The sequence below is a fragment of the Scyliorhinus canicula genome, chromosome 4 (assembly GCF_902713615.1).
Source record: "Scyliorhinus canicula chromosome 4, sScyCan1.1, whole genome shotgun sequence".
NCBI classification, from domain to species: Eukaryota; Metazoa; Chordata; class Chondrichthyes; order Carcharhiniformes; family Scyliorhinidae; genus Scyliorhinus; species Scyliorhinus canicula.
This window is the reverse complement of record NC_052149.1, coordinates 155,091,137-155,115,223: the sequence shown is the minus strand read 5'-3', so window position 1 is coordinate 155,115,223 and position 24,087 is coordinate 155,091,137. Positions and strand designations below refer to the sequence as shown.

Sequence of the window (24,087 nt, the reverse complement as noted above, 5' to 3'; positions counted from 1 at the left end):
GTAATGAAAGTTCATTAGGTTGATCCCCAGGATGCGAGGATTGTCCTATGAGGAAAGATAAAGTAAAGTGGGCCTATACTCTGGAGTTTAGATGAATGAGAGGTGGTTTCATTCAAATGTGTAAAGTTCTCAGAGATTCTGACAGGGTAGGTACTGAAAAGGTCCTTCCTCTTGGTTGGAAAGTTTAGAACAAGGAGTTATCATGTCAGAATATAAGCAAGACTGGTGAAACCATGAGGCAAACAAGGTGATTATCAAGGGCAGGGGAGAGGCAGGGTGCAAAACACTGGCAAATAAAGTCAGAAATGAACAGCACCTGGATTTGTATTGATGAACAAATAGCATATCTGTTTCCAGCGGATTAGATTATTTATTCTGAATGGGAGAGATTGTGTCTAGTTCTCCAGTTGTGTTTTGCTAATCGTGGTAACATTTTATCCTGATAGTTGAATAGAAAATAGTACTATTACTGAGCGGCGAACACTGAGAAGGTGCGGGGCTGGAGTACGCAGACAGAGGTTTTATGGGTGAAGATGGAAGCAGGTTTTTGTAAGGGGTCGGCGTTGCGGGTGTTGTCAATGGTGTTGGTTCCGTTTTCCCCGGGGAGGTATTCGGGTAGTCCGGTAGTCGTGGCCATGCTGAAAATATGGAAGCAGTTTCGGTAGCACTTGAAGTTGGAGGGTGGAGTCGAAGTTGATGCTGATTCGGCGTGGGAGGATTGATGCGAGGTTTCGGGGATGGGAGAAGTGAGGAGTGAGGATGGCTTTTCAAGTCTGGAGAAGTTGGAGATGAAGTTTGGGGTGCTGCGAGAGGAGGGTTTCAGGTACGTAAGATAAAAGCAAATTACTGCGGATGCTGGAACTTGAAACAAATTCAGAAAATACTGGAAAATCTCAGCAGATCTGACAGCATCTATAGGGAGAGAAGGGAGCTAACGTTTTGAGTCTGGATGACTCTTTGTCAAAGCTAGAGAGAATTGGAAATGAGGCCGGTACATGCAGCTGCGGGATTTTGTGAAGAAGATCTGTCTGAACTTTCCCGTAGCACCGCTCTCCTCGTTGCTGGAGGGATGTTGTCGGTGATGGTGTTGGGGGAGGGGGAGGGAGTCATCTCGGCAATTTATGGGAGGAATTTGGAGGATGATAGGGCATCTCAGGAGGAGGTTATGGCCAAGTGGGAAGAGATGCTGGGAATGGCAGTGGAGGAGGGGTTGTGGTGTGAGGTGCTGCAGAGGATGAATGCCTCAACCCCGTATGCATGGCTGGGGCCGAAACAACTGAAGGTGGGACACAGAGCGCACCTGACAAAGTCGAGGATGAGCCAGTTGTTTGAGGGGATGGAGGATATTTGTGAGCTGTGTGGGAGGGGTCCAGCCAATCATGTACACATGTCTGGTCCTGCCCAAAGTTGGAAAGGTTTTGGGGGTCGTTCTTCAGCACCATGTTGGCAATTCTGCATGTGGCCTTAGAGCCCAGTCTCCTGGGCGCCATATTCGGGATATCGAGCTTGTCAGAGTTACAGATGGGAGCAGGGACAGATGTTTTCGTCTTCGCCTCGTTGTTCGTTCACTGGTGGGTCCTGTTGGTGTGGAGGTCAGCTTCTCCACCCTGTGCCCTGTATGTCTGGGCACCTTTGGAATTCTTGTATTTGGAGAAGGTAAAATTTACTCTGAGATGAGGGGTGAGTGGGGGGGTTTCACAAGAGATGTGGTTTGTTTGTATTGCGTTTTGGGGAGCAGGGTTGGGATTGGGGGTCTTGGGGTTTTGTTTCATTTTGGGTTGGTTGTATTTTGTAAATGTTATGTGAATGATATGTTTAATTGTTAAAATGTTAAATTTGAATTAAAATATATATTTGTTCAAAGAATAGAGAATAGCACGAGAAATCTGAATTGAACTGCCACTCTTTATTGATGGACAATCACTTTATATACTTTTTTAAAAATATCTAAGTTCTAATCGATTGAATTTTTACCATGTACTATTCATTTTGTAACTGCATGGTGTGCGTGTTTTACTGGCCTCTTAAGATGAGTTGTGGGCCACAAGGGGAACATGAAGATTTGTGGTATTCATGTGAATCTGCCCTAATGAATGCAAGATGACAACACGTCTCTCTTTTCAGCAATACTCAAGTTCTGTTCCACCAAGAGAATGTTATTTAAATTGCAAGTGCCAAATTCTTTTTTTTTTCCAATCAAGGGGCAATTTAGCACGGCCAATCCACCTACCTGCACATCTTTGGGTTGTGGGGATGAGACCCAAGCAGACATGGGGTGAATGTGCAAACTCCACACGGACAGTGACCCCACCCAGGGCCGGGATCAAACCCTGGTCCTCAGCACGTGAGGCAGCAGTGCTAACCACTGTGCCACTGTGCTGCCCATATTAAAATTCCATAGCTGGCAGTATATATTCATTTGCTGGACAATGCAGTTGTACCATTTCAGTTTAAATTAGTTTAGGTTAGAGCAGACTACCACCAGAGTAAAAAGAGACACAGGATTAATTTAGCAATTGGAACCATTATGTTTTCATTTAAGTTAAATGGAAGAATTCTATGAAAATATCATAGAGTCATAGAATGGTTACAGCAAAGAAGGAGGTAATTAGTTCCATCCTGTCTGTACCGGCTCTCTACAAACTCCTGGTGCCACTCCCTCACCATTTCCCCTGTAAATCTTTCCTTTTTAAATAATGATCCAATTCTATTTTGAAAGCCCCGATTGAATCTGCCTCCACAACATTCTCAGAGAGTGCATTCCAGATCCTTACCCCCTTGCTGCAAATTGTTCCTGATGTTGCCGTTGCTTCTATTGCCAAACAGCTTAAACCATTGTTTGCTGGTTCTTGACCCTTCCAGCAATGAGAACAGTTTCTCTCTTTCTACTCTGTCCAGACTCCACATGGTTTTGAACACTTCTACCAAACCTCCTCTCAACCAAGGAAAACAGACCTGACCTCTCCAATCGAACTACGTAACTCAAGTTCCTTATCTTTGGAACCATTCTTGTGAACCTTTCCTTCACCTTCTCAGATTCTTCCAACATCCTTCCTGAAGTGTGGCACCCAGAACTGCACACAATATTCCAGTTGAGGCTCAACAAGTGTTTTATGTCGGCCTATCATTACTTCCTTGTTTTTGTATTCTTTGCCTCTATTTATCAAGCCCAGGATCCCTATGCTTTATTTTTAAAACTCTCTCAACTTGTCCTACCACCTTCAAAGATTTATACACATGTACCCCCCCCCACATACTCTGTTCCTGCCCCCGCTTTAGAATTGGACCCATTATTTAATATTACCTCACTGCATTCTTTCTACTAAAATGAATCACTTCATATTTCTCTGCATTAAATTTCATCTGCCACTTGTCTGCCCATTCCACCAACCTGTCACTGTTCTTTTGAAATTTAATGCGACCCTCCTCACAGTCCGTTTCCAAGTTTCATGTCATCCCCAAATTTTGAAATTGTGCTCTGTTCACCAAAACCTAGGTCACTAATATAGGTCGAAAAAAGCAGGGGCCTAATACTGATCTCAAGATTAACCTTGCTCAGATCCAAAAAAACAACAATTTTTCACTGCTCTCTGTTTCCTGTCGGTCAGCTAATATCATATCCATGTTCCTCCTGTCCCTCTTATTCCATGAGCTCTAACTTTGCTCACAAGTCTGTTGTGCAGACCTTTATCAGATGTCTGCAAGTAGAGTGGGAGTAGACCATATGCTCTCTCCATACTCCTCTGTAAGATTAATAGGATCATGGATGACCATCTACCTCAACCCTACTCACTCCCCATATCCCGAGATTCTCTTTGTGCCCAAAAATCTTTTGACCTCAGTCTTGAATATGCAAATCGGCTGAGCATCTACTGCTTCCTGGGATAGAGAGTTCCAAAGATTCACAACCCTGTCTCAGCTCCAAATAGCTCCTTATCCTGAGTCTGTGAACCCTAGATCTAGACTTTCCCAGCAGAGAAAACATCTTCTCATCATCAAGCATGTCGAGCTCTCTCAGAATTGGATATGGTTCAACTCAAATGGAACTTATCTGCTTGTTATTCTTTTATTAAATAAATTATTGTAAAGATTTAAAAATTAAAATGAGACCTTAAGGTTTGATGTGGTATTTGATCATAAAACAAGCTGGGCTAACGTAGGGGAGGCAGTGGTGTAGTGGTGCTTTCACTGGACTAATGATCCATGAGACCTGAATTTGAATCCCGCCAGAGCAGATGGTGGAATTTGAATTCAATAAAAAATCTAGAATTTACCATGAAACCATTGTCCATTGTTGTAAAAAAACAATCTGGTTCACCAATGACCTTTAGAGAAGGAAATCTCTTCCTTCAGGGAAAGAAATCCGTCATCCTTACCTGGCCTGGCCTACATGTGACTCCAGACCCACAGCAATGTGGTTGACTCTTAAATCCCCTCAGGAATGGACAACAAATGCTGACCCAGCCAGCGATGCCCACATCCCGTGAACAAATAAAGAAAAAAAACTCCTCCTCGAACCTATTCCTCTAACAATGTCATTCGCATTTTCTATTTAAATATTTTTTTAAATTAAGAATTGTCAAAGTCAAAGGGCCATAAATGATTATTTAAACTGACAGCGAGATTACTTTATTACCAGTCGTTGCTCAAACTAATATTCATTCATTATCCACCAACCACCAAGGTACATGTACGCCCCTAGACGATAATAATAAATGGACGAATGAAAACGGATACATACCTTTAATTTGCTGAATTTCTGACAATATGCAGGCTGAACCAAAATCAATCACCTTGACTTTGAAAGGAAATTGAGCCTGTTCAACAAGCATGATATTTTCGGGCTTGATGTCTGTGTGAACAATAGAGAGCTCCTTCAGTTTCTGCAGAGCAATTAGAAGCTGTTTAGTGATCGAGCGAATGTGCCTGATTGGTAGAGGGAGAAAACTGTTGTCCTTCTGATACTCGTATAAACTTTGCTCCAGAAGTTCGAACACCAGGCATAACTTGGTATCATCATTGAAGGACTCAAAAAAACGAACAATATGGAACCGGTCTGAATCCACACTTCCCAACATTCTGAGCATTTTTAACTCACACTTGATGACCCCTTTCCGGAAAGTATAGTTCCTGATTATCTTTATGGCCACAAAGTGACCAGAGGCTCTTTTCCAACATTTGGTCACTTCCCCAAATGTTCCTTTTCCCAAAATGGCAATGACATCATAGACATCAGTGTCAGAGTACATTACAGACATTTTTCACAAGGATACCCAAAGTCTAACCTTTTCACTGCTCCACTGTATCCAACAACAGAACCTTCATCGTATTCCAGCTCAGTTACCATCACTAAGGTGCAAGAGGCATCCCATTGTGACAGCTGCTGACTATGTACCTGGCAACAAGAATGTTGTTGACCTCGGAGTGTCAGCTGCAGTACGAGCTCCAACAAGGTGGTGGCCCTTCCATCCTGCCTGATTTGAGCCTTTTCTTGTTTTACTCAGGGGGAAGTTAGGTGGATTGGCCATGCTAAATTGCCCGTAGTGTAAGGTTAATGGGATTGTTGGGTTACGGGTATACGGGTTATGTGGGTTTAAGTGGGGTGATCATTGTTCGGCACAACATCGAGGGCCGAAGGGCCTGTTCTGTGCTGTACTGTTCTATGTTCTAAGTTAAACCGCTGAGAGAGGATTTACAAGTGCTGGGCTGAATAAACGTTTTCATTAACAACAGACATTTGACGAGGGCTCAGAACGCCCAAGGGACTGGAACCTGACTTGACACCACACCGAAGTTATATTCCATGCAGTGTCAAACCAGGTCAGGAACCAGCTCCTCTATGATCTCCCTAGATGAGGGGCTGGGGCTACACCCTTAATCCAGGGTGCCCTGGGACATAAATATCCCTGCTGGAGAGTGGGTTAGAGAGCGGGAGACACTTTGTGGGGTAGAGTGTGTAGTGAGTAAGTAAAATAAAGCCTTTTTTGTTCCTATCCAACATTGCTTCCTCGTGGTCACTTGCCTAGATCCTACACTAGTGATGAGGTAAACTGGAGCCATTTCCTCAGGACCCGGCCTACTTCGAACAAGCCTCAAGAGGCCTCCAACCTGGCAACATATATTGCATTTATTGGAAAGTGAGAAGCTTTTGACACCGAGACAGGCAATTGGAACCAATATATTGAGAGGATGCAGTATTTTTTTCGTCTCAGCGGCATTGTCGGCGATGAAAGACAGGCGGTGACTCTCCTCACAGTCTGTGGAGCCACTACATACAACATGATCAAATTTTGAATTACCCAAACTCGCCTGACACGTTCATTCGTAGAGTTGGTCTCATTGATGAGCAACCACTTTAATCCATTGTCGCCCATCAGTGAGATATTTTTGTTTCCACACTGTCACCCAGAACCAGGGGGATTCGGTGACCGAATCACAATTTACATAGATAATTTGGAGTTGGGGACCAAGGGCAATGTGTCCAAGTTTGCAGATGACACTAAGATGAGTGGTAAAGCGAAAAGTGCAGAGGATACTGGAAGTCTGCAGAGGGATTTGGATAGGTTAAGTGAATGGCTAGGGTCTGGCAGATGGAATACAATGTTGACAAATGTGAGGTTATCCATTTTGGTAGGAATAACAGCAAACGGGATTATTATTTAAACGATAAAATATTAAAGCATGCCGCTGTTCAGAGAGACTTGGGTGTGCTAGTTCATGAGTCACAGAAGGTTGGTTTATAAGTGCAACAGGTGATTAAGAAGGCAAATGGAATTTTGTCCTTCATTGCTAGAGGGATGGAGTTTAAGACTAGGGAGGTTATGTTGCAATTGTATAAGGTGTTAGTGCGGCCACATCTGGAGTATTGTGTTCAGTTTTGGTCTCCTTACTTGAGAAAGGATGTACTGGTGCTGGAGGGTGTGCAGAGGAGATTCACTAGGTTAATCCCAGAGCTGAAGGAGTTGGATTATGAGGAGAGGTTGAGTAGACTGGGACTGTACTCGTTGGAATTTAGAAGGATGAGGGGGGATCTTATAGAAACGTTTAAAATTATGAAGGGAATAGATAGGATAGATGCGGGCAGGTTGTTTCCACTGGCGGGTGACAGCAGAACTAGGGGACATAGCCTCAAAATAAGGGGAAGTAGATTTAGGACTGAGTTTAGGAGGAACTTCTTCACCCAAAGGGTTGTGAATCTATGGAATTCCTTGCCCAGTGAAGCAGTTGAGGCTCCTTCATTACATGTTTTTAAGGTAAAGATAGATAGTTTTTTGAAGAATAAAGGGATTAAGGGTTATGGTGTTCGGGCCGGAAAGTGGAGCTGGGTCCACAAAAGATCAGCCATGATCTAATTGAATGGCGGAGCAGGCTCGAGGGGCCAGATGGCCTACTCCTGTTCCTACTTCTTATGTTCTTATGAGTTCCTGGCTTGCTTGAAAAAGCTCACTGAAAATTGCGAGTTTGCCCATTCTATCGGAGTCATTCACGGACTGGTTGGTCTGCGGCATCCGGGATACGACTACCCAAGAGCATTTGCAGGGCAAGGCTCAGCTGTATTTATAAAACGGGACTGACATCACCCTGTCCAGGAAGGAGTGCAGGAGCGGTGCAGGATGGCTGTCCTGAACCTGGGGTGCCAAGCAGACAACAGAACACCACCGGGCAACTGTTCTGGACACCAACCACTGGGATCGTTTTCCCCGGGACCCAGACCTTTGTTGGCAAGTTCCTGAGGAGTGGCGCCAGATATACCCCACTCAGGAGGGCCCCAGCCCACAGGGTCAACACGCCAGTGCCCGGAAGGGCCATAAGGACCGGCGCCAGAGGGGAAGCCCACCTACCTACCGCGACGCCAATGATGACCTCCCCTGGGGGCGGACCTACTTCATGGACGATGTCATCGTCGACCACTGGCACTTATATTGCATTGCTGCACCAAGAACAGCACCAACTCAAGTCACAATCAGAACCAATGGTTTCCTAATCCTCATGGAGTTGGATACCAGGGCGGTTGCGTCCGTGGAGAGCAACTGCACATTCGGCCAGGTCTGTTCGGGCATCCGGTCTTTCGAGTGATGGGACATGGGCGCAAAATTGGCAACATATATGGGTGAGCCGTTGGAAATTGCGGGCACCTCAGAGGTCCTCATGGAGTAAGGAGGACAATCCGCAAATCTGCCATTGGTGTTAGTCCGAGGGACTGGACCCAGCCTGTTGGGATGAGATTGGCTAAAGAACCTCAGGTTCAATTGACAGCAAGTGTGCCGGATGAACACTGATGGCCCAGGTGTGATATTGGCAAGATTTCCAGCTGACTTTAAAGAAGGTTTGGGGACCATGTGAGGGACCGCCGCCAAGATTTACATGAATCCTGAGGCCCAGCCATGTTATTTTCATGCCGGCCTCATTACCTATGACTTGAAGCTGAAATTAGATGTGGAGCTCGACGATTAGAGCAGTTAGAGATCATCCGCCCGGCACAGTTTGCTGAGTGGGCGACGTTGATAGTGCCTGGGATGAAAACCGATGGTACCGTCAGGTTGCACGGGGACTACAAAATGATGGTATACCTTATGTCCCATCTGGACTGTTATCTGGTGCCCAGGATTGAAAACCTGTACGCACAACTCATCGGGGGACGTACTTTTATTGAGCTCAATATGAGCCATGCCCACTTAATGGAAATACCTGACGGTGAATATGCACTATGGCCTATGTAAATATACCAGGCTACCCTTTGGAATGTCATCCACCTGTGCAATATTACAACGGGTTGTGAAGAACATACATTTGGGGTTATAACAAGTCGCGGTTTACCTAGATGATGTTTTAATAACTGGTCGCCAGATTGTGATCACATAGAAAAACCTCGTGGATGTACTGCAGCGTTTTGAGGCAGCAGGGGTCAGGCTGCGCAGGGAAAAGTGCATATTCCGCGCTCAAGAGGTGGTCTACCTTGGCTACAAAGTGGACAGCTACAGGTTACATCTCTTCGACGACAAGGCGCTGGCGATTTGGCAGGCCCCAATACCAAAGGACCCGACAGAACCCTGTTCCTTTTTGGTCTGATCAATCATTATGGGAGGTTACTCCTGAATCTGGTAATCAGGTTGGCCCCGTTACCATTTCTTGTTGAAAAAGGGCCAACGATGGGTTTGGGACCCACTGCAACATGTGGCTTTTGCCGGGGTGAAGTGACAACGCTCCCCCTCGATTCTTTTGATGGACTACGACCCGTCAAAGCCCCTCCTGCTAACCTGCAATGTCTCGTTGCGGCCTATTGTGTTTGTTTCCTGCACCGTGGCAGCGGTAGAATGGAACTATGCCGAGCTAGAAAAGGAAGGTTTGGCAGTGGCAGTGAAGGGTTTCCAACAGTACGGGTACGGTCACCCTTTTACGCTCCTCATGGACCACAAACCCCTTCAGGAGTTGTTCAAGGAGGACAGGGCAGGTCCACCCGTGGCCTCCGCCAGGGTCTAGCGCTCGGCTTTGCTTTTGGCAGGGTACGAATATATCCTGGAGGGAGCACCGGCCCGGGGCAAAGATTCCACACGTGGACACCCTCAGCTAGTACCTGATGCCGACCAGACCGCCGACACCCGCTGCATCGGACAAAGTAGTCGCGGCTTTGCACTTCATGGAATCACTGTCAGTCGCGTCAATTCAGATTAAAGTGTGGACACAGACTGATCCGGTGTTGGCCTGAATCCGCCACATTGTATGGGGTTGAACATCAGGCACTCCTGGACAACCTGAAGGCATTCACTACGAGTGTAACTGAGTTCAGCGTAGTGGACAGTATTCTGCTGTGGGGTTCATACGTGATCGTACTTGCAAGAGGCCGTAGGACCATTCCACAGAGCCTTCACAATGGCCACCCACGACTTTCAAAAATTAAGATGTTGGCCCGTAGTTATGTCTGGTAGCCAGGAATCGACACGGACATCGAGGCTCTAACAAGACAATGCATGCAGTGCCTAGAACACCAGAAGCTTCCGCTTGCGGCGCTCCACCACCCATGGGATGTCGATTTTGCCTTTCTAAGGCTCCATGTTTCTGCCGGTAGTGGACGCCCGCTGGAAGTGGTTCGTGTCCACCGCATGACGACAACGAAGTCGCAAGCCACGATCAAGAAGCTCCGCCAGACTTTCGCATCCACAGATACCCGGAGGTTTTAGTGTCAGATAATGGCAAGGCATTTACCAGCTCGGAGTTTGAGGATTTTCTCTGCACAAACAGCGCCCTCCACATGAGAACTGTACCTTATCACCCAACGTCCAATGGGTAGGCCAAGCAGGCGGTGCAGACTTTCAAGATAAGCATGTGGCAGCAGGCCTCCTGTTCCCCTGATGTCCATTCGGCCCGGTTTCTGTTTTATTACCGTGCCACGCTGCACACCAGCACTGGAGTAACTCCTTCCGAGCTGCTGATGGAACGTCGGCCATGTGCGCGGCCGACGTTCGGCCTGCCTAACGAAAACGCGCAAGAGGCAGGAACGCCCTGACTCAAGGCTACCCAGACCCATCCGAGAATTTGCCGTGGATGGCGCAGTACAAATGCGGAATTTCACGGATGGCGCCTTGAGGATTCCGGGGTTCGCGGTGAGCAGTCGGGACCGGTCCCATACTCAGTGCGAGCACAAGGAAAAGAGTCGATCTTTTCCGTTGAGGGGAACTTGCCCCACGACTTGAAAATGCGGGATGCCAATACCTTGGACCGAGAGTCCTACATGGAGACACAACCAACTGAGGTCACCATGGATCCAGTGACACTCTCTGGTCGCAGCAAGGTGATGCTATTCTTACGGTCGGCCCGAAAACATCGCTCCCCGGTCCGTTACACCCCACCGGACTCGACGCCTAAAAGCAGCCTCAGGCAAAGCAGTCGAAGGACCCGAACCCACCAGCCATCAAGGTGGACGATGTGTCGGACTTGGGGTGGGGGGGTGGGGGGGGGGGGGGGTGTTATAACCCTACTGGAGGTCACGGGTCTGGACCATTAGGCTCCTGTGGCCTCAACTGATCCCCAGATGAGGGGGTGGCTACACCCTTGCCCAGGGTGTCCTGGGACATAAATACCCCGACCCGAGTGTGGGTCAGCACGCAGGAGAAACTTCAGGGAGTAGAGTGTGTAGTGAATAAATAAAATAAAGCCATTTTTGTTCCGATCCAACATCACTTCCTCGTGGTCGCTTGCCTGGATCTTACACTTTCAAAATCCCTGCAAGCGTGTGTGGGAGATGCGACAACTAGATTTACTGCCACCTCAGGGTTTATTAAAAAAAATACAGCTACTTTTCCTTCTCATAATATGGGGTGGGGGTGTTGAACAAGGGGAAAAAATGGTAATGCATTGGTTGCAATGGATTTACAGAGGACAGAGTCTTGTTGGTAACATCCTGCTACACTCACCCTATGGCCACCGTGTGGCACTGTTTCACAGCAAATTCCTTTTGGCTGGCTGTTCTACTGCATGGGGAAATTTTCGATACAGATTTTGAGTTCAATAGTCTTCTGTTCATTTACGTAGACTGTCATCCCTTGGCTATGACTCAAAATTATCAGAAACTGTCGCACCCAGGCTACTTTTTATATTAGGACTCTTTTAGAGTGAAGAACCTGGGAATTTCTAAACGTAAACTAGACAATAAAATATCTGCTTCCGCTTCTGGTGACGGCCATGGAGGAGCAGGTCGCCCATTTGATAGCTCCTGCCTGTAACGGACTTTTGGACCTTTGTCCCCTTTTTTTTGGAGTTTATGGGATAAAGCAGTGAAGAGTGAGACAGTGAGGAGAAATCCTCCTCCGGTGTATGGAGAATTGGACCAGAAGTGGCTGTGTGAGACAACAAAGTCCTAGAAGGGAGAAGCAAGCAGAGCTGGTAACACGGGACATCATGGCAGAGAGCAAGGGCCGCATTGGAGACGGCACAGTGGTCGATGGAGCAGCTGGTGAAGTTTTTCCAGGATTCCTATTCCAAGCTGAAGAAGGACACACTGGACCCGATTAAGGCTTCGATTGATCAAGTGGTTCAGAATCAGGAAACCCATGGGAGAGCGATCCAGGAGGTCGAACAAAAGTTGTCCGAGCACGAGGAGTATATAACCGTGCTGGAAAGCAAGGTGGGGATGATGAACGACCACCAGAAAAGAATGCAGGAGAAGCGGGAGAACCTGGAGAATAGGTCCAGGAGGCAGAATCTCAGAATTGTTGGCCTCCCTGAAGGCAGTGAGGGATCAGATGCGAGGGCCTATGTGACGGACATGTTGGAGAAGTTGATGGGGGCTGGGGCGTTCCCTCGGCCCCTGGAATTGGACAGAGTGCACAGAGCCCTCGCGAGGAAGCCCAGAGCGAACGAGCCGCCAAGGACCATGGTGGTACATTTTCACAGTTTCATGGACAAGGAACACGTTTTGCGGTGGGCCAAGAAAGAACGGAGCAGCAAGTAGGAGAACTGTGAGTTGCGCATCTATCAGGACCTGGGAGCGGATTTGGCCCGAGGCGAGCTGGGTTCAGTCGGGCAAAGACGACCCTCTTTAAGAAGGGGGTGAAGTTCGGGATGCTGTGACCCAGCCCGCCTGTGGGTCACAAATGAGGAACGGGACTTCTACTTTGAAACGCCAGACGAAGAAATGAAGCTGGTGGTGAATTAAAAGACACTTAAGCCTTGGAGAAGTACTGTGGCAGTGATTTGTGGTGCTGGATTGTATACATTTAAGTAGCTGTGTGTGAAATAATGGGCTGTGTGGATGGTTAAAGGTTGATCTGTCTTGCAGTGACCTTGTTAGACGGAGGGATGGGCTTTGAATTTAGTTCTGCTTTTAGGTGACTATTTTTCTAAAGTGATTGTTTCTTCACTGTTTTTTCTGTTGTCTGTTTACTGGGGAATGTGATGCTTTTAAAATGTTTATTCATGTGGGGGGGGGGGAGAGGAGAGTACAATAGGGAGACAGACTGCTTGGTGCTAGGGGCGGGAGCTATCGAGTCAGCATGGGTCAGCTGACTCTCGGAAGCGTGGTGGGGGTGAGCAGGTGTTAAGCTGCAGCTTGACTTGGGGGATTGGGTTTCTAGTGCTGTTGCTGGGCGGGGAGGGGGGAGCTGCTTTGCTGACAGGGGAAGAACTGTTACCAGGGGACAAACGGGAGGTCGGGAACGGCGACAGCCTGAGTGGGGACTGGAAGAAGCGGAAGGCGCGAGCTCGAGGCTGGCCTAAAAAGGGTGAAGGCTAGTCGGCGGGGGGGGGGGGGGGGGGGGGGGGGGGGGAGGAGCCCCTGTCCAGGCTGATCACATGGAATGTGAGAGGACTGAATGGGCCGGTCAAAAGGGCTCACGTGTTCGTGAGGGAACTGAAGTCGGACGTGGCAATGCTACAAGAGACAGGCTTAAAGGTTACAGACCAGACGAGATTGAGGAAGGGGTGGGTTAACAAGTGTTCCACTCAGGACTGGACTCAAAGACAAGGGGGGTAGCGATCTTGATCAGCAAACGAGTGGCATTCGAGGCAGGGAGAATCATAACAGACAAGGGAGGTAGGTGCATAATGGTGAGTGGAAAGCTGGAGGAGGTGCGAGTGGTACTTGTGAACGTATATGCTCCGAATTGGAATGACGTGGAATTTATGAGGCGAGTGTTAGGTAAGATCCCAGACTTAGAGTCACATCACCCGATCATGGAAGGGGACTTCAACACAGTCATTGATCCGGAATTGGACCTGTCAAAATCCAGGACAGGAAGGATGCCGCCTGCGGCAAAGGAATTGAAGGGTTTTATGGAACAGATGGGGGGAGTAGACCCATGGAGGTTTGCACGGTGAGGGTGAAGGAGTTTTCCTTTTTTTCACATGCCCACAAGGTATACTCTTGCATCGACTTTTTTGTTCTGAGCAGGGCGCTAATATTGAAGGTGGTGGACACTGAGTATTCGGCAATTGTAGTCATGCCCTGCACTGGGTGGATCTACGGGTTAGTGTGGAGAGAGGGCAACGCCCGCTGTGGAGACTGGATGTGGGGTTGCTAGCGGATGAAGCGATCTGTGGGCGGGTTAACAAGTCCAGTCAGAAATACCTGGAAACAAATGATACGAGGGAGGTCTCTGCATCGACGGTCTGGGAAGCTTTGAAGGCAGTAGACAGAGGGGAATTAATCTCGATACGGGCCCGCAGAGAAACGGTGGAATGGGCTGAGAGGGATAGATTAGAGGAAGAGATACTCCAGGTGGACAGGAGATACTCAGAGGCCCCGGACGCAGGGCTACTGAGGGAGCGGCGGAGGTTACAGATGGAGTTTGGGCTGTTGACCACAGGGAAAGAAGTGGAACTGTTGTGGAAGGCAAGGGGAGTGATTTATGAGTACAGGGAAAAGGCAAGCAGAATGTTGGCGCACCAGCTCAGGAAAAGGGAGGGGGCCAGGGAGATAGGTAAAGTAAAGAGTAGAGACGGTAACACTGTCCTGGACCCAGCGGAGGCGAACGAGGTGTTGAAGGACTTTTACAGTAAATCATATGAGTCGGAACCCCCGGCTGGGGTGGAGGGGATGAGGCAATTTCTGGATCAGTTGAGGTTCCCGAGGATGGAGGAGGACCTGGTGGAGGGGCTGGGTGCCCCAATTGAGATTGAGGAAATAATCAAGGGGCTGGAGGACATGCAGTCGGGCAAGGCCCTACCCGGTGGAATTCTACAAGAAGTTTTCAGAGATATTGAGCCCTCTGCTGGTGAGGACATTTAATGAAGCAAGAGAGAAGGGAGAGCTCCCCCCAACAATGTCGTAGGCCAGGGGGGGACTTTGCCCTCGACGATGTCACGGGCGCTGATCTCGTTAATTTTAAAGAAGGACAAGGACCCCCAGCAGTGTGGTTCATACAGGCCCATATCTCTCCTCAACGTGGACGCTAAGGTGCTGGCAAAAATCCTGGCCACCAGGATAGAGGACTGTGTGCCAGGGGTTGTGCACGAGGACCAGACAGGTTTTGTGAAGGGAAGGCAGCTGAACACGAATGTGCGGAGATTGCTGAATGTCATTATGATGCCGGCGATTGAGGGGGAGGCAGAGATAGTGGTGGCACTGGATGCGGAGAAGGCCTTCGATAGAGTGGAGTGGGGGTACCTATGGGAGGTGTTGGGGAGGTTTGGATTTGGTGAAGGGTTCATTAGATGGGTAAGGCTGTTATATGAGGCCCCGATGGCGTGCGTGGCTACGAATAGGAGGAGGTCGGAGTACTTCCGGCTTTACCGAGGGACCAGGCAGGGTTGCCCCTTGTCCCCCTTGTTGTTTGCACTGGCAATCGAGCCGCTGGCGATGGCATTGAGAGATTCAGAGAGGTGGAGAGGCTTGGTGCGAGGTGGAGAGGAACATAGGGTGTCGTTGTATGCCGACGACCTGTTACTGTATGTGGCGGACCCGGTGGGAGGGATGCCGGGAGTGATGGAGTTACTAGCCGAGTTTGGGACCTTCTCAGGTTATAAATTAAACTTAGGCAAGAGCGAGGTGTTTGTGGTGCACCCTGGAGACCAGGAGGAAGGAATTGGTAGGCTCCCGGTTAGGCGGGCAGGGGAGAGCTTTAGGTACCTGGGGGTGCAAGTGGCCAGGGACTGGGGGACTCTCCACAAGCATAACTTTACCAGGCTGGTAGATCAGATGGAGGAGGAGTTCAGGAGGTGGGACATGCTGCCATTGTCGTTGGCGGGGAGGGTGCAGTCCGTCAAAATGACAGTGCTTCCGAGGTTCTTGTTCCTTTTTCAGTGCCTGCCCATATTTATCCCCAGGGCCTTCTTTAGGAGAGTGACTAGCAGTATTCTGAGTTTTGTGTGGGCACATGGGACTCCGAGAGTGAGGAGGGTGTTCCTGGAGCGAGGAAGGGATGGAGGTGGGCTGGCACTGCCCAACCTTCTGGGGTACTATTGGGCAGCCAATGTGTCAATGGTGCGTAAATGGGTGATGGAGGGGGGAGGGGCGGCGTGGAAAAGAATGGAGATGGCGTCATGTAGAGGTACGAGCCTGGGTGCCATGGTAACGGCACCGTTGCCGCTCTCTCCTAAGAGGTTTACCACGAGCCCGGTGGTGGCGGCGACCCTAAGAATCTGGGAACAATGGAGACGGCATCGGGGGGAAACAGGGGCCTCGATGGAGGCTCCACTGGGTGGCAACCATCGGTTCATCCCGGGGAACACGGATGGGGGATTCAGGGGGTGGCAAAGGGCGGGCATCAGCAAATTGAGGGACCTGTTTATTGGCGGGAGGTTTGCGGGCCTGGGGGAACTGGAAGATAAATTTGGCCTTCCCCAGGGGAACATGTTCAGATACCTGCAGGTAAAGGCGTTTGCTAGGCGACAGGTAGAGGGATTCCCTTTGCTGCCCTCGCAGGGGGCGATGGACAGAGTGCTTTCGGGGGTGTGGGTAGGAGAGGGGAAGGTGTCTGACATCTATAAGGTAATGCAGGAGGTGGAGGAGTCGTCAGTGGAGGAGCTGAAGGCTAAATGGGAGGAGGAACTCGGGGAGCAGATAGAGGACGGGACTTGGGCGGATGCCTTGGACAGAGTCAACTCTTCCTCCTCATGTGCGAGGCTTAGTCTCATCCAATTTAAGGTGCTGCACCGGGCCCACATGTCCGGGACTAGGATGAGTAGGTTCTTCGGGGGTGAGGACAGGTGCACCAGATGTTCGGGGAGTCCTGCGAACCACGCCCATATGTTCTGGGCATGCCCAGCACTGGAAGAATTCTGGAAGGGGGTGGCGGGGACGGTGTCGAGGGTGGTTGGATCCAGGGTCAAACCAGGGTGGGGACTCGCGATTTTTGGAGTTGCGGTAGAGCCGGGAGTGCAGGAGGCGAAAGAGGCCGGTGTCCTGGCCTTTGCGTCCCTAGTAGCCCGTCGAAGGATTCTGTTACAATGGAAGGATGCAAGGCCCCCAAGTGTGGAGACCTGGATCAGTGACATGGCGGGATTTATAAAATTGGAAAAGGTCAAATTTGCCCTGAGAGGATCAATACAAGGGTTCTATAAACGATGGCAGCCTTTTTTGGACTTCCTGGCTCAGAGATAGGTAACTGGGTCAATAGCAGCAGCAACCCCGGGGGGGGGGGGGGGGGGGTGCATTATTGTAGTGTTTATTCTGTAACTTTATAGTGTGTTAATATGCGTTGTTGTTAAAATGCTGGGTTGTTCATGGGGATGGGGCGAATGTATATGATTGTTAATATTATTGTTATTTTCGGTATTTTATTAAGGTGCGTCAATGTTGTATAAAATCAAAATTTCTCAATAAAAATGATTTAAAAAAAAAAAAACAATGTCGTAGGCCTCGATTTCATTGATCCTGAAATGGGAGAAGAATCCGGAGCAATGCGGGTCATACAGGCCGATTTCTCTACTGAATGTGGACGCCAAACTGTTGGCTAAGATACTGGCCACAAGGATAGAGGACTGTGTCCCGGGGGTGATGGGGAAGACCAGACGGGATTTGTTAAGGGCAGGCAACTCAAGGTCAATGTTCGAAGGCTTCTAAATGTTATTATGATGCCCTCAGAAGGAGAGGAAGCGGAGGTGGTGGTAGCGATGGATGTGGAGAAGGCTTTTGATCGGGTGGAGTGATTACCTGTGGGAGGCGCTGGGAAGGTTTGGGTTTGGTGAGGGCTCTATTGACTGGGTGCAGTTACTCTATCAGGCACCAGTAGCGAGTGTGCGTATGAACCGGCTGAGGTCGGGGTATTTTAAACTACACCAAGGGACGAGGCAAGGGTGCCCCCTCTCCCCGTTACTGTTTGCTCTGGCCATAGAGCCATTGGCATGTTGTTAAGAGCCTCTAGGAACTGTAAAGGGCTGGTTGCGGGGGGGGGGGGGGGGGGGGGGGGGGGGGGAGCACTCGCTCTACGCAGATGACCTGCTCTTGTACATTTCGGAACCGTTGGAAGGGATGGGGCACTTGCGAATCTTGGGGGAATTTGGCAATTTCTCGGGGTAAAGCGGGATGTTTGCGATCCAGGCAAGAGGACAGGGGAAAAGACTGGGAAAGCTGCCACTCAGAATGGAAGAAAGAGCTTTCGATATCTGGGAATCCAGGTAGCCCGAAATGGGAGGAACTACATGTGGTGAATGTAATATATGAATGTGTATATATACTAATTCACTGTTATTGTAAGCGCTGTAGCGCCATCCTACCACTAGGGGGAGTAGCGCTGGGAGCACTTAGGAACTTGTACTGGGCTCCACCCTTGGTTCCGCCCACGACTCCTCCCCTTAGTGCAGCTGTATAAGTATCCGTGTCCAGAGTCAGCCTGGGTCACTTCGAGTTCATCGACAGGTAACAGGCTGGCTCTGAAGTAAGTCGATTAAAGTCTAGATTCACATCGGAAACACGTGTCTGGTGAATTGATGGTTCCATCAATTTAAACGACTTAAGAACAGTGAGATCGATTATGGAATCGGCCCTCAAGCCTGGACGACTGGAACTCAACCCGCAGGATGCAGAGGCTAAAGAAATCTTCTCCCATTGGATCCGGTGCTTCAAGGCCTACCTGGCCGAAGCAAGCACAGCCGAAACTACAGAGGATCAGAAGCTGAGTCTACTGCACGCGAGGGTGAGCCATAGAATCTCAACGCAACTAAACTCAGCCAGTTCATATACTGCGGCGCTAGCAGTTCTCGAAAAAATGTATGTAAGGCCAATTAATTAAGTTTACGCTCGCCATGTATTTACGACTTGCCGTCAGTGGCCTACGGAATCACTCGCCGAATTCCTAAGGGAACTTAACAATTTGTCCAATGACTGTAATTACCAAGCGGTTACCGCGGCTGAACACAGGGAATTGGCGGTACGCGATGTTTGTGTAGCGGGCCTAAGGTCTAACTATGTGCGCCAACGACTGCTGGAAAAGGGGGCCCAGGACTTAGAAACGACTGTGGAAGCTGCGACCATGATGGAGGTCTCCTTCCGCAGCCTTAACTTGTTCCCCGCGGACCCCGCGATCCCATCATGGGCCCCCGACCAGCGACTCCCCCAGGCCTGTGCTGCCCGGCCGCCCAGCCACCATGCTGCCCCAGCCAGCCACTATGCTGCTCCAGCCTGCCATTTCTGCAGCCAGAACCAGCCCCCGCGGCAGCACTGCCCGGCCCGCAACGCGACCTGCAGCAGCTGCGGGCTAAAAGGACATTACGCTAGAGTGTGCCTCGCAAAAAGGGCCCCAGCCTCCAACTCCCCAGCGACTCGCAGTAACCGCTCCCCGCACTCTCAGCCCCTCGGGGCACGAAACGCTGCGGCCTATGCCCTGACTCCGCCCCCTCCAGCCACGGGCGATTCATGGGGGCCGCCATTTTGGAAAACCTCCACCACGCGGCCGGCCATGTGCGACTCATGGGGGCCGCCATCTTGGACGCCATCTTCTTCGCCGCCCGCCACGTGCGATCCACGGGCCCAATCGGCATCTCCGCGCTCGGACAACTCAGCGGAGGAATTCGAACAAGACTACGAACTCAGAGGGCAGTCATCACGGGGCCACTCCAGCATAGCTGATTGAGCCGCCGACTACCTGCTACTCAGCGCGGTCACCCTAGACCAATCCCGACCGAAGAATCTGCGAAACTCGATGGCAGAGGTCCATATCAACGGGTACAAAACGCTATGCCTCTTCGACTCCGGGAGCACGGAGAGCTTCATACATCCAGACCTGGTAAGACGCTGTTCGCTCCCCGTTTTCCCCGCGCAGCAAACTATCTCACTCGCTTCAGGCTCCCACTCGGTCCAGATCCAGGGGCGCACCGCCGCGACACACAATCCGAGGCACTAGTTACTCGAAGTTTAAACTCTACGTTTTGCCCGAACTCTGCGCGCCACTCTTATTAGGCCTAGACTTTCAGTGTAACCTCAAGAGCCTCACCCTCAGCTTTGGCGGGCCCTTGCCCCCACTCACTATCTGCAGCCTCGCTACGCTACGAATATCCCCCTCTCCTCTCTTCGCCAATCTCACAAAGGACTGTAAACCCGTAGCCACTCGTAGCAGGCGGTATAGCCTGCAGGATAGGGTATTTGTCAGAGCAGAGGTCAGAAGGCTACTCAGTGAGGGGGTTATAGAGGCCAGCAATGGTCCCTGGAGAGCTCAGGTGGTGGTCGTTAAGACTGGGGAAAAATTCGGTATGGTGGTCGACTACAGTCAGACTATAAATAGATTACGCTCCTCGACGCGTATCCCCTCCCCAGGATTGCAGACATGGTAAACCAGATCGCCCAGTACCGGCTCTTCTCCACGGTGGATCTGAAGTCTGCGTACCACCAGCTCCCGATCCGTCCGGAGGACCGCCACTACACGTCATTCGAGGCCGATGGCCGCCTTTTCCATTTCCTCCAGGTCCCTTTCGGCGTCACTAATGGGGTCTCGGTGTTCCAACGGGCAATGATCCGAATGGTGGACCAGTACGGGCTGCGGGCCACGTTTCCGTACTTGGACAATGTCACCATCTGTGGCTATGACCAGCAGGACCACAACGCCAACCTCCACCATTTTCTCCAGACGGCACAGAAACTCAACCTCACGTACAACAAGGAGAAATGCGTTTTCCGCACATCCAGACTAGCCATCCTCGGCTATGTCGTGGAAAACGGAGTTCTGGGCCCCGACCCGGACTCATATCCCTCTCCCTCATATCCCAGGGCCCTCAAACGGTGCTTGGGATTTTTTTCTTACTACGCCCAGTGGGTCTCTCAATATGCGGACAAAGCCCGCCCACTCTCTAGGACCACACGATTTCCCCTGTCAGCCGAGGCACGCCAGGCCTTCAACGGCATCAAGGAGGACATCGCCAAAGCGGCCATGCGGGCGGTGGATGAATCCACCCCATTTCAGTTAGAGAGCGACGCCTCAGAGGTCGCTCTTGCAGCCACGTTAAATCAGGCAGGGAGACCAGTCGCATTTTTCTCCCGTACCCTCTCCGTTTCAGAACTCCGACACTCCTCAGTCGAGAAAGAAGCACAAGCCATTGTGGAGGCTATCCATCACTGGAGGCACTACCTCGCAGGTAGGAGGTTCACCCTCATCACCGACCAAAGATCGGTTGCCTTCATGTTCGACAACTCGCAAAGAGGCAAAATAAAAAATGACAAAATTCTGAGTTGGAGGATCGAACTCTCCACCTACAATTACGATATCAAATATCGACCCGGAAAGCTCAACGAGCCTCCGGATGCCCTATCCCGCGGGACATGCGCCAGCGTGCAGATCGACCGATTAAAAAGTATCCACAATGACCTCTGCCACCCGGGGGTCACCCGGCTCGCCCACTACATCAGGGCCCGAAACCTGCCTTTCTCCAACGAGGAGGTAAAAGCGGTCACCAGGGACTGCCCGATTTGTGCGGAGTGCAAACCGCACTTCTATAGACCAGACAGGGTCCACCTGGTCAAGGCTTCTAGCCCTTTGAAAGCCTCGCGATTGATTTCAAAGGGCCACTCCTCTCAACTAACAAGAATGTTTACTTCTTAAACGTCGTAGACGAGTTCTCCCTTTTTCCATTCGCTATCCTGTGCCCCGATATGACCTCCCACACAGTCATTAGGGCCCTGCATAGCATCTTCACCCTGTTTGGTTTCCCCAGCTACGTACACAGCGACCGGGGTTCGTCCTTCATGAGCGACGAGCTGCATCAGTACCTGCTCGAAAAGGGCATTGCCTCGAGCAGGACTACCAGCTACAAACCCAGGGGAAACGGGCAGGTGGAAAGGGAGAACATGACGGTCTGGAAGACCGTCCTACTGACCCTCCGGTCTAGAAAGCTCCAAGTCTCCCAGTGGCAGGAAGTCCTCCCAGACACGCTCCACGCAATTAGAGCTTTCCCTCTTGTGTACGGCGACCGACTAGACCCCTCACGAGAGGCTCTTCATTTTTTCCAGGGGTCTCACTTCCGGCATGGCTGAGGACGCCAGGCCCCGTACTCTTGAGGAAACACGTCGGGGGCACAAAACCGAAGCCCTTGTTGAGAAGGTGCACCTGCTCCACTGCAACCCCCAGTACGCATTCGTCAAGTTCCCTGACGGCCGTCAGGACACTGTATCCCTCCGGGATCTGGCACCCGTCGGATCCAGCCCCCTACACCCGTCCAGCCACCGCAAGAGGCTGCAACCCCGGTGCTCCGCAGGTCTCAGCGGACAATCCGACCGCCGGACAGACTGACGTAATAGACTAGACCACCACCCCCGCCGGACCTGATTTTTTTGCAGGAGGTGAATGTGGTGAATGTAATATATGAATGTATATATACTAATTCACACTGTTATTGTAAGCGCTGTAGCGCCATCCTACCACTAGGGGGAGTAGCACTGGGAGCACTTAGGAACTTGTACTGGGCTCCACCCTTGGTTCCGCCCACGACTCCTCCCCCTAGTGCAGCTGTATAAGTATCCGTCCAGAGTCAGCCTGGGTCACTACGAGTTCATCGACAGGTAACAGGCTGGCTCTGAAGTAAGTCGATTAAAGTCTAGATTCACATCGGAAACATGTGTCTGGTGAATTGATGGTTCCATCACTACAAAAGTTAAACCTATTCCGTTTGGTCGAACAAATGGAAGGAGACTTTAAGAGATGGGACATGCTCCCGCTATCACTGGCGGGGAGGGTACAGACCGTGAAAATGACGGTCCTCCCCAGATTTCTGTTTGTCTTTCAGTGCCTCCCCATCTTCATCCCTAAGGCCTTTTTCAAGTGGGTGAATAAGGTTATTTTGGGCTTTGTGTGGGCAAGTAAAACCACGCGAGTGAAGAAAATGCTGCTGGAGGGAGGGTGGTTTGGCACTGCCGAACTTCTGCAATTACTACTGGGCAGCTAATATAGCCATGATTAGGAAGTGGGTAGTGGGGGAGGGGTCGACATGGGAGCGGATGGAGGCGGCGTCATGCAAAGACACTAGTCTGGGAGCATTGGTATTGGCACCTCTGCCATTCTCGCCGGCCCGATATTCCACAAGTCCGGTGGTAGTGGCGGCTCTGAGGATCTTGGGGCAATGGAGGAGACATAAGAGAGTGGAAGGAACAATGATTTGGACCCCGATTTATAATAACCACTGATTTGTACCGAGTAGGCTAGATTGCGGGTTCCGGTGTTGGCAGAGGGCAGGAATTGGAAGGATGGGGGATCTATTTATAGATGGGAGCTTTCCCAGCTTGAAAGCTTTGGAGGATAAATTGAAATTGCCAGCAGGGAATGGGTTTAGGTATTTGCAGCTGCGAGACTTCCTGAGAAAACAGGTGCCGGCCTTTCCGCTGCTGCCGCCACGGGGTTAAGGATAGAGTAGTTTCCAGTACCTGGGTGGGAGAGGGGAAGGTATCGGATATTTTACCAGGAGCTTTCGAAGGTGGAGGAAACTCCGGTGGAGGAGCTGAAGGGCAAGTGGGAGGACGAGCTAGGAGGAGATAGAGGCGGGGCTATGGGCGGATGCCCTAAGCAGGGTTAATACCTCCTCATCATGCGCCAGGCTTAGCCTGATACAATTTAAGATAGTCCTCCGGGCACACATGACAGTGGCTAGGATGAGTAAGTTCTTTGGGGTAGAGGATAGGTGTGCGAGGTGCGCGGGAAGTCCGTCAAATCATGTCCACATGTTTTGGGCATGCCCGAAGCTTGGAGGGTTTGGCAGGATTTTGCTAAGGCAATGTCCACGGTACTAAAAACACGGGTGGTGCCGAGTCTGGAGGTAGCAATCTTTCGAGTGTCGGAAGATCCGGGAGTTCAGGGGGCGAAAGAAGCCGACGCCTTGGCCTTTGCCTCCTTGGTAGCCCGCAGACGGATCTTGTTAATGTGGAGGGACTCGAAGCCCCCGAGTGTAGAGACCTGGGTTAGTCACATGGCTGGGTTTCTCAGTCTCGAGAAAATAAAGTTTGCCTTAAGAGGATCATTGTTAGGATTCTCCCGGAGGTGGCAACGGTTCGTCGACTTTCTCGGGGAAAATTTAAATGTCAGCAGATGCAGTGTTCCAAAGACGGGGGGGGGGGGGGCAGCAAAAACATCAGAATTCAAGTCATGAAGTTCACTTGGGCAAAATCGATCTGCTACGAGATGTACTGACTAAATTTCCATTCAGTCACCCCTGTAGTGATATGCATCACTGTATATA

The 24,087-nt window shown here is 50.4% G+C and overlaps 1 protein-coding gene across 1 annotated transcript in view; it reads right to left on the bottom strand.

Annotated features, from left to right (window-relative positions):
• The window catches only part of LOC119964167 (homeodomain-interacting protein kinase 4-like), a 44,399-nt gene extending 39,108 nt beyond the window's left edge, over positions 1 to 5,291 (bottom strand). The window contains exon 1 of the mRNA XM_038793459.1: positions 4,742 to 5,291. Coding sequence (XP_038649387.1) covers positions 4,742 to 5,258 — 517 coding nt within the window. The 5' untranslated portion in view covers positions 5,259 to 5,291. The remainder of the gene's footprint in view (positions 1 to 4,741) is intronic.
• Positions 5,292 to 24,087: the final 18,796 nt, after the last annotated feature.